The following is a 24,803-nucleotide window of genomic DNA, read 5'->3' as shown; positions in this document are numbered from 1 at the left end:
TGTGAAAGTATGAATCTGTTTCACGTGTGTTTATTGTGTTAGTTGCTTAGATGTAAATGTGATTCTTTGAATTTTGCTCTGTATATAGTATCAATTATAAGCCAGTGTGATATAATAGATAATATGTTGGACTGGCATTGGTCAATCAAAAGGCCCAGCCTCAGCCACAGAATCTCAGTGGTAGCTTTGGGCCAATCATTCTTCTCTCAGCCCAACTTACTTCAGAGAGTTGTTGGGAGGAAAAATTGGAAGAGGGAGTGCCACAGATACAGTTTTGAACTCCTATAGAAAATGTGGGATATCAGTACAATACTAACAAAAATTATACAAATGTCAGTTTTGATAACAGTTGTGCAGGAGCCACACAGAGTATATCTAAAGTATATTTAAAGACTGAAATGCAGAAGGAGCAACACCACAAAAAAAAACACCAGAACAGTTTGACGTGTTGCTAATAACAGTTTGACGTGTTGCTCCACCTGCCTCCATTGCTCACAGCTCGGCGGATGCCTTAGTGGAAGCCTGGGAAAGGGCAGCCACTGAGGCACTCGACCGGGTTGTACCCTTGCGGCCCCTGACCCGGCGCAGATCCCAGCGAGCTCCATGGTTCTCCGCGGAGCTCCGGGAGATGAAGCGTCGGAAACGGGGCCTAGAGAGCTGCTGGAGGTCCAGCCGATCTGAACCCGACCGATTGCGGTTAAGAACCTACATTAGGTCTTATCTCGCTGCGATGAGGGAGGCGAGGTGTAATTACTTCTCCACCCTCATCGCGTCCGCAGATAATCGCCCGGCCGCCTTGTTTAGGGTGACTCGCTCCCTTCTTAATCAGGAGGTGAGGGAGGATCCCTTGCAGGGTCGTGCCGAGGAGTTTGGTCAACATCTGTCGGATAAAATCGCTCGGATTCGGACCGGTTTGGACTCCAGCTGGGCAGAGTCTGACGATCAGGACACGGGCGGTCTTGTCAATGTTATCTGGGAGGAGTTTGATTCTGTGACCCCTGATGAAGTGGACAGGATTATGGGGAAGCTGAGTTCCACCACATGTTTATTGGACCCGTGCCCTTCTTGGCTGGTTTATGCAGCTAGGGAGAGGACACGAGGCTGGCTCCAGGCGGTTATATCTGCTTCTTTGAGTGAGGGTTGTTTCCCCACCATCTTGAAGGAGGCGGTGGTGAGACCTCTCCTCAAGAAGCCTGCCTTGGACCCAGCTGTATTGAACAACTTTCGTCCAGTCTCCAACCTTCGCTTTCTTGCGAAGGTTGTTGAGAGTGTGGTGGCGCATCAGCTCCCTCTGGTCCTGGATGAAGCGGATTATCTGGACCCTTACCAATCGGGTTTCAGGCCCGGGCACAGCACGGAGACGGCATTGGTCGCTCTGGTGAATGATCTCTGGAGGGCTCGGGATAGGGGGTATTCCTCTGTCCTAGTCCTATTAGACCTCTCGGCGGCTTTCGATACCATCGACCATGGTATCCTGCTGCAGCGTCTCAGGGGATTGGGAGTGGGAGGCACGGTTTTTCAGTGGTTCTCCTCCTATCTCCTGGGACGCTCGCAGTCGGTGTTGGCAGGGGGGCAGAGGTCGACCCCTAGGACTCTCGCTTGTGGAGTTCCTCAGGGGTCGGTCCTCTCGCCTCTCCTGTTCAACATCTATATGAAACCGCTGGGTGAGATCATTCGTGGTTTTGGAGTTGGGTATCATCAATATGCTGATGATACCCAACTTTTTATTTCGACCCCAAACCACCCCAGTGATGCCCTCGCTGTGATGTCCCGTTGCCTGGAGGCGGTTCGGGTCTGGATGGGGAGGAACAGACTTCAACTCAACCCTGACAAGACTGAGTGGCTGTACATTCCGGCTTCCCGAGACACCTGGGATGTTCCACCTCTTTCTATGGGGGGTGAGCTTTTACCCCCTGTGGATAGGGCTCGCAACTTGGGAGTCCTCCTAGATTCACGACTCACTTTGGAGGATCACATAGTGGCCGTGACTAGGGGGGCTTTTGCCCAGGTTCGCCTGGTGCGCCAGTTGCGGCCCTATCTGGACCGGGAGGCCTTGTGTACGGTCACTCATGCGCTCGTGACCTCTCGCCTAGACTACTGTAATGCTCTCTACATGGGACTTCCCTTGAAGACTACTCGGAGGCTCCAACTGGTACAGAATGCGGCCGCGAGAGTTGTCTTGGGAGTTTCCCGGTACTCCCATGTTACACCTTTGCTCCGTGAGCTGCATTGGTTACCAGTTGTCTTCCGGGTAAGGTTCAAGGTTTTGGTTATGATCTTTAAGTCCCTACATGGCATGGGTCCGCGATACCTCGAGGACCACCTGCTGCCGGCGTCGACTCCCCTCCGCCCTGTGCGCGCCCACAGAGAGGGCCTCCTCAGGGTGCCTCCTGTCAAGGAATGTCGACTGGTGGCCCCCAGGGGGAGGGCCTTCTCTGTGGGTGCTCCGGCGTTATGGAACCAACTGCCGGTTGAGCTCCGGATGGCATCAGACCTCCGATCCTTCCGTCGCGGGTTGAAGACCCATTTATTCGAACTAGCGGGTCTGGCCTGATGGGGGTACTTGGGTTTTTTATAGGTTTGTTTTATTATTCTGGTCTTAACTTGGGCATTAATTTAATTATCTTTTAATGTTTGTACTGTTGTTTATATTTATGCCCTGTGAACCGCCCTGAGTCCCTTTGGGAGAAGGGCGGTATAAAAATCTCAATAAATCTTAAAATCTTAAAATAATACCACAAGCTTTTATAACAACAAAACAAGCTTAGCTGCTTGTTAATGTAGCTTTTGGTCAGTGGCATAATCACATCTGGAATATTTTGTGCAGTTCTGATTGCCACACCTTAAAAAGGGTATAAGCGGACTTAGAGAAAGTGCAGAGAAGGGCAACAAAGATGATCAAGGAGTCGGAGCAGCTTCCCTAGGAGGAAAAGTTGGGAGATTTGAGGCTCTTTAATCTAGAAAGGAGGTAAATAAGAGATGCAAAAAGCTATATGTAGTATGGATAAAGTAGACAAGGAAAAGCTGTGTTCTCCTTTACAAAATACTAGAGCTAATAAAATTGGATCCTGGAAGAAACAAAGCTGACAAAAGGATATTTTTTTACACAACATGTAATTAAACTTTGAAATTTATTTCTAAAAGATGTGGTGTGGGCTACCAAGTAGATTGGCTTAAAAAAAAAAGGTTGGATGAATTCATGGAAGCCATGGGGATCAGTTGTTATTGCCCTGGTGGGTAATATGACTGCTATTGAAGGCCATCTGCTGAGGAACTAGTTGGTTTCTTGTGCAATTGTTTGGCCACTATGAGAATGCAGAACTGGACCAGATAGGCCAGGGGTCTGATTTAGCAGGACACTGCTTATCTTCTTCTAGCTCCAGCCCCTATCAAAGTGACCAATTTTCTAAGCCAACTGATGATATGGATGATCACATGCAGTCTTAGGCATCTAAACAACTACTCTGTATTAGCATTATAGTCTTCTGGCTCATGTAAGATCGCCATACACTAAATAACATGGTAAAGAGCAAATGGTAGAGGGAGCCAGGGGAAGCCCCTAGTTATTTCCTGCACTAAAACTGTAAGATGTTCCTCCTTGACTGTGTTAATTGAGGCAAAATGTTGCTCAGCGATGAGGCAAGGCAAACTGTGCTGGCATATTTCTCTTCTTTCCATCTCAAGGGCTGAAGAAATGCACTCTAATGTCCCGAAGAAGAGCCCTATCACATTATGACTCTGCCTCGAGAGATCTTCTGCATCTTTGCAGTAGAGACTTACATTATCCTGAGGTTCTGTTTTGGAAGGAGGATTATATGCTAGAAAATTAGTCCTTTTTCTGTTAATGATTTGGTGTTTATGTGTATTTTTAAATTTTATTTTCCTCTTTATTTTCTGTTTGTGTGATAGGCCCTGAACTTGGTGGGGAATTTCCCGTACAGGATATGAAAACTGGTGAAGGAGGCCTTCTCCAAGTCACACTGGAAGGAATTAATTTGAAATTCATGCATAGTCAGGTAGGAAATTGCCTGTAACAAGTCTTATAGTAGCATGAACGTTTTTTGAAGAACACCAGTAAACGTGTTTCCTCTTCCCTATACCAGAAAAGGGAAAGAGAAATGTCATAGCTATCAATATTTTTTTTCCTTTTAAAATGACAGGTTCTTCTTGTTAGGTAGAACAGTTAAATTTTTAAATCTGCTTTAGAATTGTTTTTAATAATGAAAAGCAGATGAATAAATATGGGAATATTTAAATGAATAAATATGGGAATTTTTGACCGTTTATAAACTTCAGTAAAAATAATAAGAATGGTATTTTCAGAAACACGGGCTTCAGTTTATTTGTAATTAATTTATAGTGAGTTCATTCATTCTTTCTTCACTCAAATGAAGCAAGTGTTTTAACTGAAAAATAGCCATTGAGATGATGATGTGCATTTGGCTGTTAGATTTCCGCAAAGCACCTCAAGTAACATTTAACAATATTGGGTATGCTCTGACAGTTTACATAAATGTGGCACTGAAATATATTGGCCAAACATTACAAAGCAGTTTTATTACCACTTATATCTGGTTTATTTATACTGATTCTCATTACATGAAAAAAGTGATCTAGAATTGGGAATTGCAAGTTGTTTTTTTAAATAGTTGTCCTGCATCATATGTTCTTCTTTGTGGTTAAAAGTACTCTGGCCAACATACCAGCTAGAGAGATTTTCTCACAGTAATACAGATATCTTACTTTGCTCCCTTTATTAATAGAGCTTTTATCTCTGGGTATAGAGGAAACACAAATGGAATTACGTGCCAGTTTTTCTTTCTTTAGATGTATGTTCTTTTTGCTTGTCTTTTTCAGTGATTTTATTTTGCTTCATGTTCATGTTTGTTTTGCAAATAATGTGCAATCAGTTTTAGGGTTTTGTGTGCTTGTGTATCTGTGTGTAAGAGTGTGTGAGAATGAGGCAGAGGAGAGAAGTTAAATTTGTCATTCAGTCTTTTGTGCAATTGTCTTTATTTTATTTACTTTGGTAAGTTTAATTGTTTTTGGTGCCTCTGAGAACCCTGGACTGTGATTCAGAACCTCTGAAAATACATGCATTGAAAATATACATGCATGTGAAGGTTCCTTTGCAATTTACACCGCAGCTACATGCAGTGCTCAGAAGACAAGTTGCTTTTCAGCTGAAATTATGTGCAACTATTAAAGAGTGCAACTGTACTTTTTCATTCTTCCCTAATTTAGTGGTGCAGTGCCACATGGGTATATATTCATTCACGCCTGATTCCAAGTCCCAGATGAATGAACAACGTATTATTGTGTCAAAATTCTTAGAATATAAAATGAAAAATGCATAAATAGAGTTAACAAAATAATATGGCATTGACAATTATAGGGAAAGAAAGCCAAGGAAGAGCAGAGAAAAAGATTAAAATGGGATTGGCAATTTATATCATGTACAGAGTAAGTCTCCCCCAAACTCCATAAACAAACTGTGTAGCTGTCCTCTTCCCTTGCTCCTTTCTGAAATCAGTAATAATGAATCCTGAAAGGCAAATGTTGACAGATCACACACATCAACAATACATTAGGTGCAAACCTTAGGTACAGGTTATGTGTTACGTATTAATTTTTCATACTTAAATGATTGTTAAAACTGGAAGAAGTGGTTTTTAGGGAAATCCATTTTTAAAGCAGTTTTCAAGATGAGATGAAACAGAAGTGAGAAGAGGTGGAGTTTGGACAATGTATGTTTTGTTGTTATGTTGAAGATAAATGTTTTGTGAAGAGTCATACCCTGCACAGTAGCCATTTTGAGACTGTGCCACTGATTCCAAATGTCTCCCAAGTCTAAAAATATTGCATTCTGGATCCCTTCATTTGAATGTGTTGGAGAATTACAGCTACGAAGCACAGAAATGAAATAATTCAAAGCCATTATATGAAGCCAATTTCTAACAGTTGCTCTATTACAGTGCTTTTTGATCTTGGCAACTTTAAGACGACTGAACTTCAACTTCCAGAATTGCCCAACCAGCCAAGGAATCTGGGAATTAAAGTCTAGACATCTTAAATTTACCAAAATGGAGAAACACTGCTCTAGTTCTGTGTTGCTTCGGCAGCTGCTGGTCTAAAGCCTAGTGGGAGACTATGGCAGAGAGTTGATTCCCACCTTTGTTGTGATGATAATGCCTGCTTGCATCCTCAATGAGTTGAATTCTGAGAGAAGGTAGTGGAGAATGGGAAACTTCTGTGATGTGTTCTCCTATGACTTTTCCTGAAAGGTATATTGGAATTGGCGTTACTTTTAAAGAACAACATATCATTGGAACAGCGTTTCTCATTCTTGACAGCTTTGAGGCAAATAGATCTCAACTCCTGAATTCCCCAGCCAGCATGGCTTTAAGCATTTCCCAGTTACACATCTTTAAGTTGCTAAGATTGAGAAACACTGCATTGGAGTATAGTATCCTCATTCCAACTATTGGAAGAACATAATTATAAGAGTTCTAATGCTGGTATGCTACTTTGGGAAAGAATTTCTAAATAAAAGTAAGCATTCAGTGATTTACAAGAACGATAAAGTTGTAACTCAAAGCATTCTATTAAAGTGATTGATAGCGAAGCTGTAGGAAAATCTTATAAGCATAAGCAGATTTATCAGTTTTCTTTTTTAAATGAATTATGGGCTATTCCATTTCATTTTAATGCAGAATTTTGTACCTAAACAACAATAATTCATTCTTTGGAAAGTCTCTCAAGTCTTGCCTTACCCAAATTACCTTTTTGTCAAGAGCATGAAATTAAAATACAATTTATTGGTTTCTGTATTTATCCTGGGGATAGGACTTTGATGACAAGTACATTATTGGTCTATATATTAATCTTAGATTATTACAAATGCTTGCTTCATTTTTGCTTGTTTGGTTTAGATTTTGATTACTTCCTGTCTGTTGCATCATTTATAAGTGTGTATACACATGTATATATGTATATGTGTATGCAGTGCTTTTTTTGTAAAAGAAAAAGGTGCTGGAACTCACATGTGTCATACAACCCACCTTGCCTACCCTACAAGGTTCCATCCAAAAAAGGTGCCAGAACTCCGTTCTGAGCGTTCTATGAGAAAAAAAGCCCTGTGTGTATGTGTGTATACACCAATACCCACACACCCATACATGCATAAGTTGCTAATTGTATGTCATCCAAAATAGTATGGGAGTCTGAAAGCCTATAAAGTTCATAATTTTTATTTATAAATAAAATGATAAATAGAAAATTAATTAGTAATTGGAGAGGACTACGCAATGGATATTAACTGATATACTATTATATTTATTTTAAAATACATTTGTTACTGAAAATTTATTTTAGTACAGTTTGCTTCTAAGAAAAATACGCCAAGCAAAACATACTAAGAACATTTGCAAAGATGCAGACTTTCCCAAAATAGGGAATAATGATGTGAATCTGTTGGATGAAGTACAGAAACCATTATTGATTGAGACATAATTGACATTACAAGTATTCTAGGCAATTTAATCAATGATTTGAGCAAGAAATTCAACAAAGACTTGAATAATTGCTTTGTTAAAATGTTTTAAAATAGATATATCACAGCTTTCAAATAAAGGTACCCCCCCAAGCTCCGCTACCTATTGGTGATATATCATGAGACTCTCATCCATCTCCAATATGTTAAATTATCCCTTTCTTACCAGAGGTTTGCCCATCCCTTTTTTTAAAAGATATACCTGATGTGTTAGCCAACCCTGCTGAATGTTCAATGAGCATTCAGGTAGCATTTTTTAGAATACATCTTCCATGGAAGATACTGAAATTTATGAACCTCAAAGCTTGCAGGCAAGAAAACTGCTGGTTTATAGATGACTGGTAATTTGATGGATGTTATTATAACTCATAGAGAATGAAAATCTCTGTGCAGGAAAAAAATATATACTTGGAAAGCTGCTGACATTATTATTATTACTGCCGGGTGAGTCTCAGTAGGAATAAAGTAGAAGTCCTGTCAAAGGGAAGAGGGATTTTCCTCACAGATGCAGTTGGTTGGCTAGTCCATTTATAAATCCATTAAATAATATATTGTTATAGAAAGATATCTTATTAAATACTAGTCTTTAATATACTTTTATTAACATGTTATTAATATTAGATGGCAAGAAGTAAGTCTATTGTTACAACTTCAGGAGGTGAAATTTTAAAAACAGTGGGAATTGTGTAAAAAAAATCCTATTTCCACAATTTATTATAATTCCTGCATATTTTCATATTAACTGCCCCTTCCAATGCTTGATTATTAATTTGCTATAAGTTTGAAAATGGTTACTAAAAAGCCAATGGCTATTATTTAAATTGTTGCAGATCATGGATATTTATAAAATATTTTTTACAAAAAAAAAATCAGTATTTTTTCATAGATCAGGCCATAGACTGGTGAGCAAAATGGTTCAGAATGATAAAAGGGATTAGGATTGTGGTGGAATCTCCAAATAGAGTAGCAAGGGAAGTAAAGAAGCAGGCCAGCCTAGCTCTGAATCGTTCCATGGGAGGATGTGTCTGTGGAGATTTTCAGTCATCCAGGTCATGGTTGTCTCAAAGTTGCTTTTTCAAAAGGTAACTAACTGGACTATGTTTTTTTTTCCTTGAGGAAGAAGACATTTCGCTTCTCATCCAAGAAGTTCATCACTTCTGAGGGTCAGAACTGATGAAGCTTCTTGGATGAGAAGTGAAACGTCTTCTTCCTCAAGGAAAAAAAACATAGTTCAGTTGCCTTTTGCAAAAGTATCTTTGAGACATGCAGGAGAGTGACAGAGACCAGACCCCTGAAGCCTTTATCTGCCCATTCCCAAGAGAATGCACTTAGTCTGGTGAGATTTTTGTAAATAGGAGAATAACAATAAAGAAACTACTTTGATCTGCTCACGTAGTCATTCTGGTTTCTTGCAGCTGGCAGGGTCTAATCCAATGTCTAAAACTAGTAATTAAACTAATGGCAATTGTAGGTTTTTTGTTTTTGTTTTTTTTACAAAAGATTAAACATTTTATTTATAACTAGCATGGATATCTCTTATTAAAATGAACATTTCTCCCTAAAAATTTAGTTTTAGTTTTATTTATTTGAACAGGAAATAAATTTGCCTATATGGTAGTTATAGAAGAACAGGTTTGGCTATAAATGTTCAGTTCTATCACGTTATTTGCATTCTTGCTCAGGCTGCTGTGTGCCTCCAGGATTACATGAACAAAATTTGGGCGCTTGGCAACCTTCTCATACTTATGACTGGTTGTGGCATCCTACGATCATGATTGGTGTCGCCAACCTTTTTTGCCAGCTTCCCACATATAAAGTCAATAGGGAAGTCAGCAAGGAAGGTCACAAGTCACTCAGGTCAGTCTCCCTCAATCTGAGTCTTTTCTTTGCTCGTGCCCACAAGGACCCTCCTTTCCTAAACTGCCTGCACTTGTACACATGTACACACCCACTAGCACCTTCCTTCCCTGGCCTCCTTGCACTCATACACATGCATGCATGTGCCCTCTTTCCCAGCTCCCTTGTGCTTGCATACGTACATTCCACGCCCTCTTTCCCCTATCTCATTGAGCTGGTGCACATGTATACACATGCATACACCCATCCCCTCTTTTTGCTGGAGTTCCTGCGCTCACGCACACATTCATCCTGAACCTTTCCCCCCCAGCTTCCCTGCACTTGTACCGCTTTCCCTGGCCTCCCTGCAAGCATACACATGCATGCAAACATCTCACACCATGTTTTCCCAGCCATCCTGAGCTCGTGCCACAATGTAATACTTACCCAATTTGTGCGTATCCTGCACTGGGCCTCTTAGGGCCTCCCGATTCCCCTGTGGCACCTCTTAGGCTTTTTAACTAGAACTCCCTGTGCTTCCCATTTAATGACCCATGTGTCTTGGGGTTAAAATAACTGGGATTGCTATCACCTAAGGGATGCAGTCATGTGACTTCCTGCTTTATGACTGCATCCCTTAGTGATGCAATCACAGTCCCTATTGCCATCAGAACTTGAGATCTGTATATTGGAATTTGGATGTGTGCCATTATTTTAAATTGATTGAGCTATATGTTGTTTCTCTATATGTTGTTTTTAGAATTCTGTATTTCATTTTTGGGAGATGAAAACTAAAAAAGGGTAATTCTAATAGCAAATCAATACAGAGAGGTTTCATCAACATTTATACTTACTAAAGTTTTCCTATACTCCCTTCACATAATTTCTAAATATTTCAAGCAAATATTCATTGATGTACATTTGATTAAAACAAAATTATATAACCGTCTGAAAAATGTAGATGACTTAAATTATCTGTTCGATCAACTAAAACTATCACAGTCAGGATGCAGTATAATAAAATTTAGCATTGGAATACATTTATGAATGCTTCTTTTTGCATCACTAAAATATAAACCATATTCAAAAGGTGGTCAGATGTAAAATATATTTTTTGTTAAGACTATTTGCAGAAGAAATTTTAAAAAGAGATTGCACATGCCAACTCCATCTCATGTTTAGTGTTGCACATCTGAAAAATTTGTGAGTACTTCATGACATGGTCCAATCTTATTTCAATAGAAATTTTAGGTTGTCCTGTTCATCGAGGTTTTAAATACCTTTTCTTATAAATATCTATTCTGTTCCTAGCCTCATTTAACTGTTGTTCCTGTTCAATAAGATTAAAGTTTGTTGTAAAAATTTCAAGCACCTGTAAAGGCCCTCACACCTCCAAAGTTTGTATCAAGTGGTTGTTTAGTCCTCTGAAGCAGGATTGTGTGTGGTGTAGGGGATAGTAGAAAAAGGGGAAATTCTTCCATTTCTACAAAGATTCTATTTTCTCCTGGATCAGCATTATGAAATGTGATTCTTGCTCTATTAGCTTGGAAGATTTTCTCCAAAGACAATCTTATTTTCCCCCATTATCCAGTATAATGTTTTGTTACCAAAGAGAGAATCCCTATTGCTAGCTGTTAGCTAATTGTAATGAAAATGTCATAATACTTGTTTGGTAGTATGAGTATAACATAACCTTTTCTAATTTCTGAAATTATAAGAAACTTTTACAGTAATTATAGTATTTTTTCATTTGTACTAAACTAATTTTACAAATATTTGCCGTTTTATGAGCTTTTTTTTTAAAAAGAAAATACTATTATCTGGCCCTGGACGTTTTTAAGTAGCATTTGAGGTGTTTAAACAAAACTGGTTATCATCTTAAGATAAATTTCCATGACACATTTATTTTCTCCACCCATCCCATCACAATAAAAAGACTGTCTTCCGTTTTTATTCTTTGGAATTGATATCAGTACCATTCTAAGAAATACTTGGGAATTTCAATTATTGGTAAAAACAAGTGTAAATATTCTTTTGTATAGATTTTCTTTCTGCATCCCTTCCTTGTAAATAATCAATTGCTCCTCATTCCGACTGAGGTAACGGCATTACATTTTGGAGGATGTGGGTGGATGTGGGAAACGATGCTGTGGCCATTAAAAGGAGCATAACAATCGGAACTCTTGCCCATTTTACAGATTTCATTTCTGATTCAGACAGAAATAAAAAAAATCTGTTGCGTTTTTGATAACCTCTGTTTTCTTGGCCACTTTGTGTCAAGGTGCAGTCCATAAATCCTGAAAGGAAGCTTTATCCAGTATGGAAAAGTAGCCGACAACTGGTTGGGGTGGGAAGCAGGGCACCTCTTGCCTGCCCTCTGTGCTGGAGGAGGATGCATGGAGCGGTAGACATTGGATGGGATGGGAGAAGATTACAAATGAGAGGCCAAAATTGGGAATATTCTTTGTCCCTTCTTTTGTTGTATTTTGAGGTGTGTGGTTTCCCTTTCTTTCTTTACTGAGTGCCTGAAGGGAGTAGCAATGTTGAATTATGTCAGAGTTACTAACTCCTTCGTTTCTCTTCCATGCTTTCTCCTCCTGCAAGGAGCGGAAGGTACTTCATCTTCTGCTGTCTTAGCTTCTTAGCCTTTTAAGTTGTTTGTTGATTTCTAGCACTGTGGCAAGTTTTCCGTATTTCTTTTAAAACTCCTCTTTCTTTTGGTTTAAATAATTGTAGCTTGATTAATAGTATGAACTACAACATCCCAAACATTTCAAGTCATACCTGCTGTGGTGTGCATTTTTATGTTTATATTATTTAGAAATGATTTCCTCGTTTAGCCTAATGGTGTTTTTTCCCCCCTCTCCTGTTTTCTTTCAGGTTTTCATAGAGCTGAATCACATTAAAAAGTGCAATACAGTGCGTGGCGTCTTTGTCCTGGAAGAATTTGGTAATTACATTATTTTGATATTAGGTTTGTACCTGCATGGCAGTAACTCAAATTTCTAGTCCTCTCAGAGAGGCAGAGCTGTAGCTCTTTTAGATAGCAGGCTTTGTTTTGTTTGCTAAGGTGGCAGAGGAACTAAAGATCAGATGAAGAAATGTTGGAGGATAAAGGTGAAATTAGTAAGCTTGTGGCATTCTTCAATGAAATGGCAAAGGAATAGTAGTGATTTCAAAGAGACAGAAGCATTGATCTCTAGGTACTTTAGCAGCCCGAAAATCATATTAATTATTTAAATAAAACCGTTTCCATGTGTCATATATGAAATATCATGTGATGGGAATGCTCTGTTTGATAAATTCATAGTCCCTGTAAATTTGCTAGTTTTAGATGCTGTGGAATTTTTGTCACATTTGCTATTAGCACGTCCACTGTTCTTGAATTTGTGAACCGAATCTTTCTTTTGGCTGCTTGAAACATTTTTAATGAATTGAGTAATTGCAGTGTGGTCATTCATCATGGGGATAAAGAAAAAAAGTAAGTAGAATAAATGAAGAATTTGTGCCGCAAGAAGTACAGAATTTTTAGACTGAATAGAGATATTCCCATTATGCATACCTTTCAGGGATAAACTATTATGCAGAGCACATAGAAAAGGAATATGAAATACCCAGCCATAGAAATTAAAAAAATAAGAAACAGAAACATAACTAAAATTCACACCATCCCCATATCCTTCATTTTCTATAATGTGAACCATCCTTTTTTCCACCTTATCCACGAATGCTTTATGCATTGCCTTTTGTTATTTTATTGTGAGTAAAGAATGTAAATTGGTTGATATGAATTATTAGTCCAGACAGTGTTTTCTCTCAATATAATTTATGTGACAAGACTATCCTGAACTCCACCTCCAATAATATAGAAACATATTCTATTGTCATCATCTGCTGCTGTCCATTATTCTCCCATTGAAATTGTTTACGGGTGTCTTTTTAATACTGCAACTATTGGGAAATCCTTTTCCCATTAGTTTTTCCTCCAAAATAGATGCTTGATTATGCTTGGTTTTAAACACCCTTAAAATTGAGAACACTCGCATTACATGGAGAATTCCCCCCAGCATTCCTACTACTTCATCTTCTCAACTGTGCCTTTCCTATTGATAAGCATCGAATCAAGGGCAGATGGTTATTTGTGTTTTCTTTTCCTCTTCTGAAAGAGAAAGTGGTCAGAAGTCAGATCTGGAATTTCCTTAAAGGATAAGGCTTGACATGGCTTGTCCCAATTTGTCACTATAATTCTTTTCTCTTTCAAAGATCTATAGTTTTCTTTTGAAAGACTTCATCTACATCTTCTCCTTACCCAAGCAGTCAATAGTTAACACAAATAGCAGTATGATTTTGTTCTTTTTAATTCTAGTTTTAAATAAATAAATTTTACCATGCTTTTCACAGTACTGTTCATTAATTTGCTTTTTTGAGGAGGAATGGATCTTTTTAATATATAGTGGATATGGGAGCATTTGACACATTGCATCATGATGTCAAAATACAAGCCCCATGGCGTGTAATTGTCAGGTATTAGGCTACAATAAGGTTCCTAGTGTGTCACTATTGTGCACCTATCATTCTCCATCACTGAGTGGGAATACTTGTAGATATCTGTGACAATGAAATTCCTATTCCCTTTTGTCTTTGGAGATTCTCAGTCATCCAGGTCATGGTTGTCTAAAGATTGTTTTCAAAAGGCAACTGGACTATGTTTTTTGCTTGAGGAAGAAGATGTTTTGCTTCTCATCCGGCTGGGTGGTGGTGGTGGTGGTGTGTGTGTGGAAGCATTAGTGCTAACTAATTAGGGGACTGGAGGCTAAAACATATAAGGGGCGGCTGCTGGAATTGGGTATGTCTAGTTTAATGAAGAGAAGAACGAAGGGGGACATGATAGCAGTGTTCCAGTATCTCAGGGGCTGCCACAAAGAAGAGGGAGTCAAGCTATTCTCCAAAGCACCCAAAGGCAGGACAAGAAGCAATCAATGAAAACTAATCAAGGAGAGAAGCAACCTAGAACTAAGGAGAAATGTCAGTTAGAACAATTAATTAGTGGCACAACTTGCCTTAAGAAGCTGTGAATGCTTCAACACTGGAAGTTTTTAGGAAGAGACTGGACAGCCATTTGTCTGAAATGGTATAGGGTTTCCTGCCTGAGCAGGGGATTGGACTAGATGACCTCCAAAGTCCCTTCCAACTATTATTGTTGTTGTTGTTAACTAATCCTCCCGAGTTCTGATTAGTTTTTTTAATTCCTTCTTTCTTTTTGAACAGACTGTACCTTTATATTCCACTCACAGGAATAATCCCATTAGGCTCTGTTAGCTCTAGCAATAGCACTTAGACATATATACCGCTTCATACTGCTTTACAGCCCTCTTTAAGCTGTTTACAGAGTTAGCACATGGCCCCCCAACAACCTGGGTCCTCATTTTACTGACCTCGGAAGGATGGAAGGCTGAGTCAACCTTGAGCTGGTGAGAATCCAACTGCTGGCAGTCGACAGAATTAACCTGCAATATAGCATTCTATATTGGCTCCTTAATAATCTATTAATAATCTATTAAATTATATATGCCCTTCTGTACTAGGTTCTCAAACTTGTCTTTGCCTCCCCCCCAACAACAACATTAGTGTATAAAGATTAAAGGTCTTGAACTTTATCGCCAATAACCTTTTTTATTTTTCTGTAATTGGCTTCACTTCAGCAAAATTCCAACTTTCTACTGTTTCTACAGTGGCTTTATCTGAAGCAATTACTTCAGGTGTTTTGTTTTGTTTTTCTACTCCCAACAAGTTCCATTTAAGACCTTCCTAATTGGCAGTTTGGCGGGTCGAATCCCGAGTGCCGCGTAACAGAGTGAGCGCCTGTTACTCGTCCCAGCTTCTGCCAACCTAGCAGTTCGAAAGCATGTAAAAATGCAAGTAGAAAAATAGGGACCACTACGGTGGGAAGGTAACAGCGTTCCGTGCGTCTCTGGCGTCTAGTCATGCTGGCCACATGACCCCAGAGATGTCCTCGGACAAGCGCTGGCTCTTCGACTTTGAAACGGAGATGAGCACCGGCCCCTAGAGTCGGAAACAACTAGCATGCATGTGCGGGGGAACCTTTACCTTTACCTTTAATCAAACTTACTGTGCTTTGGTTGAACACATTTTTACAAGTCCTTAATGTGATACAGTCCTCCTTGTATCAATAGTCCATCACTGGGATAATTTAGACCCTAGCAGAAACCACATGTTTGCAGTCCATATCATTACATAATAGATAGCTAGACAGAGACAGATAAACCTTTATTGTCACTTTTTCTGTGAGCACAGTGGCACACATTTAAAAATAAAATTCTGAAGCCTATTCTCAAAAGAATGAACATATACATGTGCATATGTGTGTGTGTGTGTGTGTGTGCGCGCGCGCACGCATACATATACAACACACACACACACATATATGGTAATCACAGACCATTTAGTATACACAGCGGAAAAAAGAGTCCTGAGAGTTAACAAGGTTGATACTATATGGTACAAAGCTATTACAGAATCTAATTTTTCTGCTTCGGATACTGCAAAGCCTCCTCCCAGAACATAACAAAGAAAACCGGTCATGGAGAGAATGTGTAGCGTCTTAGATACTATGCATAACCTGGTCAAGCATCGCTTATACAGTATGCTATGTCCTGGATAGAAGGAAGTGAACTTCCAATAATCTTTTCTGCCATCCTCACCGCTCTCTGCACAGCCTTCCTGTCCAAAATAGTAATACCTCCAAGCCACAGAGTAATACGATACCTCGGGATGCTTTCAATCATCCTTCTATAGAAAGTGGTAAGGACAGGGGAAAGAAAATGTGCTCTCCTCATACGAAGGAAGGTCTGCTCTTCTAACAAGAACATAATAGTTTGTAATTGGTTTTAAAGTATTTCCCCTTTCCTATTGAACTTCCTTGGCAAACTTCTGTTAGTCCTCTCTATTCGCTTGCTCAGTGAGTTTGCGCCCTTGAACCCGGCTGCTTTATATTCTTCCTGTTGTCTCTGGTTAGTCAGAGGAACCGGTCGTTCTGACAACCGTTCAATTCACAGCTCTTGGTAGTTTTTTGGTCATTATCTTTTAGGTTGACTGTCACCTAATAGCTGCAAAATATGCAATTTCTGGCTTGTTTCTGGCTACAAAACTTTCTTGTTTATGGCAATTGTCCTTGTAACTCAGTTGGATGCAATTAAGTCCAGTATTCCCAGTTATGATAATGTCAGTTTGGTTACATTATGCACCTCTGTGTGAAGTTTGAATGTAGCTTCTCTATGTCATATCTAACAGACAAACCTTAACCTCAAATTATCGTGGATCTTATAATTGGTATAAAGTCTCATTTCTTTGAAATAATTTAATTGATATATGTCTGAGTTGGAGTGCTCTGTTGCAATGAATCTTACCTAAAAAGTAGGAAGCATCATATCCTTGGCTCTGAAATTTGAGTTACTGCTATGTACTTCTGCTTTAGTTTTATTGTGGCCCCTTCACTATCGCTGCTATGAAAACCTTCAATTCTCCAGCAGGTAATGTGGTCCCCTCATCCCTATCCTTTGCTAGTATTGTGTATACTCATTAGCAGGGCAAGAGACTGCAAGATGTACTTTTGTTTATTTATTTTTTCTTTTAATCTGTTTAATTTGAGCAGCATCAAAAATCAAATGCAATTCTGGGGGAAGGGGGAAGAGGGCAATCATTTTTCTGAGCTTCACTGTTAAACTCTTGTATGACAGAGCAGAGGTCCCCAACCTTTTGAGCATCAGGGACCAGTTCCGTGGAGAGAGGTTTTTCTGTGGACCGGAGGGGGCGTGGTTTCATGTACTGCCTGCATCCCGCGGATGGGGCTTTGCTTGTTTGCGCAGACCAGTTTCTGGCATGCTGCGGCCTGGTATGGGTCCACAGACCGGGGGTTGGGGACCCCTGTGGTAGAGATATATTATTTTTATTCTGTACAACACTTTAGAATTCTTTTTCTTATTTCTAATTTTTTTCTTTATAGAGAGGTTGTAGTAGGTAGATGTAGTCAGTGTGATGGTGCCCTTCTAAATTAATATTTAAATGTCAGATTTTGCTTTTTTTATTCTTACTTGTCTTTCCCTCTTAAGACCACTTCTGTCTGATTTATCTGTTTGCCTTTTGAAGTCACATACTAACTGCAAAGAAATATTTGTGTGGTTCTTTTTGTAACCATTTATGGGTAATACAGAGTTAGTCTCAGAATTATGTGATACTAATGAGTAAAATAGTTTCAAAAGATTTTTTTCCAGTTTTCTGAATTTTGCATCCTTGACCATGTACTAGACTTAATATTAACTAATGGATTTTTTTAGCTTTCTAAAATATTGATTTCATATAATATCAACTTATTGTCTCATTCCTGTCATCCTTAGTATGTATTGCTTAATCTGTATTATGTTCCATTAAATTTCTCTGATAGCACTTTTTTCTCTTACATAAAAAGGATATGTCTGGATTTTGTTTGCATTTTCCACCCACATAAAGTCAAGTCAATTGTTTATAGATTGACTGCTATTTTTTTTCTCTTAGTAGGTAATATCATGATATTTATTCTACTCATCCTTCCCCATGTAGCCCTATATGATCCGGTTTCCTGTTGGGTGTTAAATGATGAAGCAACAAAGCTAACAACATTATTTAGCAAAGAAAGGATTCAGAATTCTGCTCCTGTTTTGGCTTTGGAATGCAGATCTTTTTGAATACTTTTCAACTGTTGGCCAAATGCACAGGAAGAACAACTCTTCCTTAGAGACAGTTTTCTTACACTGAGGGCATTTAGAAGTTGATTTTTCATTGGTAACATGATAGGATCTTTATAAACCTAAGTACATGTCTTCCAGTTTATTTGTGGATGTATTTCATTGATATTGGGATATAGTTCCTAAAATTGTTTTCTAGTATAAGTGGGACAGACAAGAGCCAGAGGTTTTTGGAACTTGGTAAATGTATTATATATCAGAATTATCTATAGAAGTATTACTAGGACACGTACATAAAAGAAAATCACATATCATTCAGAGGAAGCCCAAATGAATATATAACATAAAGTATTTGTCACTTTAAATTACCTGTATTTCTATGGACTTTGGTGAATTGTCACAATGTAAGAATATAGAAATAGTTAAAAATGCCTTTTTTCTGCAGCTGTTCTATGTTTCCCTTGGACCTTTTGTTACTTTTGGGAACATTATACTATTCCTTTCATTTTTTTTCCTCTCGTTTTTTGAACTCTTTGTTTTGTCTCTTGCCCGTCCGGTTTTAGTTCCTGAAACTAAAGAAGTGGTGAGCCACAAGTACAAGACGCCAATGGTAAGTTACTTACTATGATATTTGGTTATTTGGTTATTTTTCAGAGGTTTTGTTTTCACGCCTAGCATTCAAGCCTCTCATATAATATAATACATTTTGAGATAATACGTGCATGACCAATTTCACCAAGAATATATTCAAAATGTAAGAACTGCAAGAAATACACTAGAGAGTTCAACAGAATTTGATAGCTTAATTTTTCATTAGATTACTTGTACTATTAAGCAAGATTTAGCTCAAATATTGATCTCGTTAACTTAATTAACATGGCAGTAGAACTACCAATGATTAAAATTATTTTTCTATCTCCTTTTTCAAAATAAAAATAGTTTTTTGTAAACTAGCAATGTAAATGTAAACTAGCAATGTAAACCAATCGGGTTTCAGGCCCGGGCACAGCACGGAGACGGCATTGGTCGCGCTGGTGAATGATCTCTGGAGGGCTCGGGACAGGGGTCATTCCTCTGTCCTAGTCCTATTAGACCTCTCAGCGGCTTTCGATACCATCGACCATGGTATCCTGCTGCGGCGTCTCAGGGGATTGGGAGTGGGAGGCACGGTTTTACAGTGGTTCTCCTCCTATCTCCAGGGACGCTCGCAGTCGGTGTTGACAGGAGGGCAGAGGTCGACCGCGAGGTCTCTCGTTTGTGGAGTTCCTCAGGGGTCGGTCCTCTCGCCTCTCCTGTTCAACATCTATATGAAACCGCTGGGTGAGATCATTCGTGGCTTTGGAGTTGGGTATCATCAGTACGCTGATGATACCCAGCTTTTTCTTTCTACCCCAAACCACCCCAGTGATGCCCTCGACGTGATGTCCCGTTGCCTGGAGGCGGTTCGGGTCTGGATGGGGAGGAACAGACTTCGACTCAACCCCGACAAGACCGAGTGGCTTTGCATACCTTCATCCCGGGTCTATTCGGATATTCCATCTCTTTCTATGGGGGGTGAATTATTACCCCCCGTAGATAGGGCTCGCAACTTGGGAGTCCTCCTAGATTCGCGGCTTACCTTGGAAGATCACATGGTGGCCGTGACTAGGGGGGCTTTCGCCCAGGTTCACCTGGTGCGCCAGTTGCGGCCCTATCTAAGCCGGGATGATTTATGCACGGTCACTCACGCGCTCGTGACCTCTCGTCTAGACTACTGCAACGCTCTCTACATGGGGCTTCCCTTGAGGACCACCCGGAGGCTCCAACTGGTACAGAATGCAGCCGCGAGAGTTGTGTTGGGAGTCTCCCGATACTCCCACGTGACACCTCTGCTCCGTGAGCTGCATTGGTTGCCAGTTGTCTTCCGGGTGAGATTCAAGGTGCTAGTAATGGTGTTCAAAGCCCTCCATGGCATGGGGCCGGAGTACCTCAGGGAACATCTGCTGCCGGCATCAAGCTCCCTGCGCCCTGTGCGTTCCCACAGAGAGGGCCTCCTCAGGGTGCCACCGGTCAGAGAATGCCGTCTGGTGGCCCCCAGGGGGAGATCCTTCTCTGTGGGCGCCCCGGAGCTATGGAACCAGTTACCGGTTGAGCTCCGGACGGCGCCCGATCTGCGCTCCTTTCGCCGCGATCTGAAAACATACTTGTTCGAGCAAGCCGGCCTGGCCTGAGGGGGGATTGGTGGGGTTTTTTATCATTTTTATTGGGGTTTTTACTATGTATCAATTGTATTTTAATCAGGCATGCATTTAATTATCTTTTAATTTTTGTAAATTTCTGTGTTTTATTCTTGCCCTGTACACCGCCCTGAGTCCTTCGGGAGAAGGGCGGTATAGAAATGATAATAAATTAAATTAAATTAAATTAAATGTAACATTTTATGTACTTTTAAAATAACACTTCCTTTAAACATTACATTGCAATGCAAAAGTATAAAGTCATACAAAGTTACACATCATGGATTCATTTGAAGCATAACTATATCCATAATTCTCGCCCAAAAGTCCTATGAATTAAGGTGAGAATGCTGGTTTTTATTCTATAGAATTGTTTGGCCATAGTATATGGAATAAGATACTTTGATTGTTTTGAAATTATTTATTGTACCTGTGAAAGGATACCAGAAAACTGAAATACCAGCAGAATATTTGGATTATTATCAAATATAAGAAAGACACTTTTTACAACATTTAGAACATATGTACAACACTGCATGCATAGGCAAAATTTAAATAACTCTTCCTTTAAACATATTGCTATGCAAAAGTGTAAAGTCATACAAAGTTACACATTTTACTCTACAAAGGATTTGGGGGACAGGCGTAAGGCAAACAGTAAGATTGAATAGGGATTAGGGGCTCTCGATGCTCTCTGAACTTGGCTGTTTTTTGCAGATGTTTCATTATCCAAACTAATTAGTGCCAGTGCAGTGAATAGAGATTAGGAGAGTATTTATTAACTAACTTTTATAAAGTCATTTAGTTAGGAGAAGAAAGATGTCATATAAAAAGAGGACCCTGAACTGAGGAGTGAAAATATCTTTCCCCAATTTTAGAGATGAAACTATGAGTACATAGCAGCAAACTCCATGAGAGTTCATATCTCACCTTCTCACCATTCCTCTCTATATTTGCTGCCAACATGGGATTTTAGAATTTAACCTTAGGAATTAAATTCTATTTGGATTTAGTACAGATGAAGGTATTTCCAAACTGATTCAGCTGTAAACAAAATTTACAATTCATTGGACCATTGGAGTTTAATTATACAAACATAAAATGCTGTGTGCTGCTTATTCTTGTCAGTGGTGGAGATGGATGAATTGTCCACATCAAGACATTATGTCTCATCATTGCATTTCATTTTATATGTCAGGACCCACCCCAATCCACGTCTTAGGAAAACAAAAACTCTTGGAGTCAGTTCTAGTCCAAAAGGAATTTTTACTAGGAGTTGTGGAAATACAAGACAGGACTAGGTATTGTTTTAGAAATTGAAACTTTATAAAGAGTTCCCGGTTCAACCCCACTTCCCTAAACCCCATTTGGTCAGCCCCCCATCATTTTACTTCGTGTCATCCCTTTCGTGGGAAAAAGGAACTTCAAATCTTTATGGTTATTGCCTTCTTCCTCTACAGATTCAAATGGAGACACAGGCCAGATGCCTTCTTCTCTAACCCTCCCTTTTGTTCCCCCAGTTCAAAAGGTTTCCCTTGGTCTTTGAAATAACTTAAGGCAGGCTGAATCCACATGCGCTCCTCCTTCCTCGGGAGATGGCAGAATCCATGGGGGGGATAATGTTTTAAACATACATTTATGAATGTGATATAAATGGATTCTGACATTATATTTGCTCTAGAAGTAAGAAAACTGTACATCTACATATACCTTGCTACCCAGCATCTGATTATCTTATTTTTAAATGTCTTCTAGGCTCATGAGATCTGCTATTCGGTATTGTGTCTCTTCTCCTATGTGGCAGCAGTGCGTGGGAAAGAGGTAGAAAGCAAAAGCAAACCACCTCGTCCAGTGTCCAGCTGATCAACGTTATTGTTGGGAAAGGCATTGCCATGCAATTTTCTCCTTTCTTTTGCAGTTATACAGGCTCACACAAAAACTGTTCGTATATAGCCCCATTCATTTGAGTATATTAGCCTGCAAATACCCTTTATGGAAATCAAACTTTCATAAGTACATTCAGGCCTGTGCTTAAGATATTCTTCAAAGTAGTTGCATTCTGTTTATCACCTTCTGTTTTGTATTTAGTTTGTTGAGATGGCTCACATGACATTCCCTTATTTTTATTGGCAGTTGTATATGGTTTGCTTATTTAATTGATAAGCATATGCCTTCTGTTTCAGATTTTTTATTGTGTGCATTGTGCAAGCCACTGACTCTTGCCTGGATCACCCACTGGTGCTGTTGTTCAGATGCTTACTTTTATTTCCTTTCTTGTTTTCCATCCCTAAGTTGTCAATCCTTGCCAATAGCCCTTTTGTAGACTTCTTCAACCCTTTCTCCATCAAGGGTTGGAATATATGTATATTTTCTGTCATTGTGTCATCAAAGGAATGGCTAAAGATTATAATGCAGGAGTAATTAAATAGTGATCTAATGATCAGTATGCATGCACTGTACATAATATTTTAAACAGAAGACAACAATTTTGCCGACATTCTAGTTCAGCTCACTAGTATATACTCATAGACATAAATAGATTTCTTTATGATAAGTGTATAGAATTAAATGAGGACAGGAGAAAAGCCACCAAAACCAAGACAGTATGATTGGCTTGAATGTATGAGATAATCATGGGAAACCTGAGTGTGTACAGTGTCCTGTTAGAGATACATCCAATTATTTAAAAGTTGTAAGCATGCACAAATGTATCAGTAGCATTGTATCTTCTCATTTTACGTCTCCCTTTAGCCACGGCTATTGTCAGTCTATTAATGTTTATTTTTTAAAAAAGCAAAGAATGTCACTATGTAATGAATTTTCCTTTTCTGGTAAATTTCCATTTGACAATTGTTGAGTAGGATGAAAAATAAATGAATTGTCGTTCTACTTTTCATGGACTATACTGGATTCTAATGCAAAAATACACCAAGGTACTTGAAGGAGAAAATTTACAGTAGGGAAGAAACTGCAGAACATCTGGCAGACTTCTCTGGCTGATGTTAAAGTACCACAGAAGTGATAACATTTCTTGGCAACATGCCTTTAGGAATCGTTGGGCTTGTTCTGCACAGTTTAATCTCTATGACTGTTGAATTGACTGCACTATAAAGGGTGGGAGGGGGAAAGAAATGTACATATTTCAGTACCACATATATTTATAGAAAAGTGTACAGTTGTCTGAATGTTAAAATAAAATGCAATTAAACCACTGATGCCTCTCGTGAAAGCTTATTAATCTTGTGTACCATATGCATGACTTCAAACTGAAGGGGCCATCTCTAAAATACATAAGTAACTCTTATTTGAACAGTCTAGGAAGAGAGGGCATTTATGATTCACAGATTTTGATTAAATACGAAAGCACCTCAATATAGCTTTATGATGTCTTTATAAAAAGGACAACCGATGCAGAAAATTCAAACTTGGTGTCATAGCACCTTCAGACTTATTGTTCTGTACCAGCCTGCTACCGGCCCTGCAGCAAAAGCAGGGACAACCCCTTTACAAATGGCAAGAGGCTGGAATAAAGCCTGCCAAATTTATTAACATAAAACAGAGCAAGACAAGACACCAACCATGAAACAGGAGCTATGAAACAGGAACTATCCAAGCGGTTGCCTTCAGCAAACCAGCCCTCCCACACATTCCCCTTAAATACAGTTCAGGGCGTGGCCTCTCTCTGCCTCCTTCCGAGGTGCCCCATTGCCTTCCTCTGTTTACTCCTGATTGACTGCCTCCTGCGTCGGGCGTCCTTGAACAGGGCCAGCTGTGGGTCATCTTCATCCACGCTGTCAGGCTCACACAGCTGGGTCTCCGTCGTGACCAGGTGGGAGGGGCCCGGCTGAGGGCTCTACGGAGCCTCAAGGCCATCATCAGCAAGCTCTTCAACACCCCCCTCCTCCTCCTCTGAGTCATCCGACCCAACTGCCGAACCCACAGGCTGACCCTGAATCACAACACTTATAATGAAATGAAGTGGATATTTCTTCTTACATTTTTCACCCTACAGCAGATATGGTAAATTTTGAACAGCACGGCGTTCAACTGGTTGCAGTTTTGTATCTGTGATCCACTATGAAATACTATGTAAATCAATTATTTGCTCCAAAATGGCAGAGTGGTAAAAATATTTAAGATTGCAAAATGTTGCATTATTTTCACTAAGTTCATTTTAAAAGTGAAATTATGTATTCTCACTAGTTTTGCCAGTGCTTAAGCCTATCTAGGCCAATGTGCAGAAATTGAAAAGGATGTGTGGTTCCGTTTATAGTCTAGTCCGGTGTTTCTTAAACCTTTGGTTTTTTTATACTGCATAAGGAAAACAGAGCAAGGCTTCCATCTGTAAGCTCACTTTTATTTTTTAGCCTTATGTTACAACTTTGTAACACTTCAGCATGAAGTAAGTTACATAGTCAGCTGAAATGCAATATAAAAATAAAAGCCATTGTGCAATTA

General features: G+C 39.4%; 1 protein-coding gene across 7 annotated transcripts in view; it reads left to right on the top strand.

The window, feature by feature from the left end:
• Positions 1-23,556, top strand: part of MADD (MAP kinase activating death domain) — a 127,510-nt gene extending 103,954 nt beyond the window's left edge. For all 7 annotated transcript variants that reach the window (XM_081313512.1, XM_081313513.1, XM_081313510.1 and 4 more), the window contains 4 exons: positions 3,910-4,016; positions 12,269-12,338; positions 18,693-18,739; positions 22,101-23,556. In XM_081313512.1, coding sequence (XP_081169638.1) covers positions 3,910-4,016; positions 12,269-12,338; positions 18,693-18,739; positions 22,101-22,208 — 332 coding nt within the window. In that variant the 3' untranslated portion in view covers positions 22,209-23,556. The remainder of the gene's footprint in view (positions 1-3,909; positions 4,017-12,268; positions 12,339-18,692; positions 18,740-22,100) is intronic.
• Positions 23,557-24,803: the final 1,247 nt, after the last annotated feature.

This window comes from Vipera berus (genome assembly GCF_964194415.1).
Source record: "Vipera berus genome assembly, chromosome: 1".
NCBI lineage: Eukaryota > Metazoa > Chordata > Lepidosauria > Squamata > Viperidae > Vipera > Vipera berus.
This window is presented reverse-complemented; position numbering and strand designations above follow the sequence as displayed.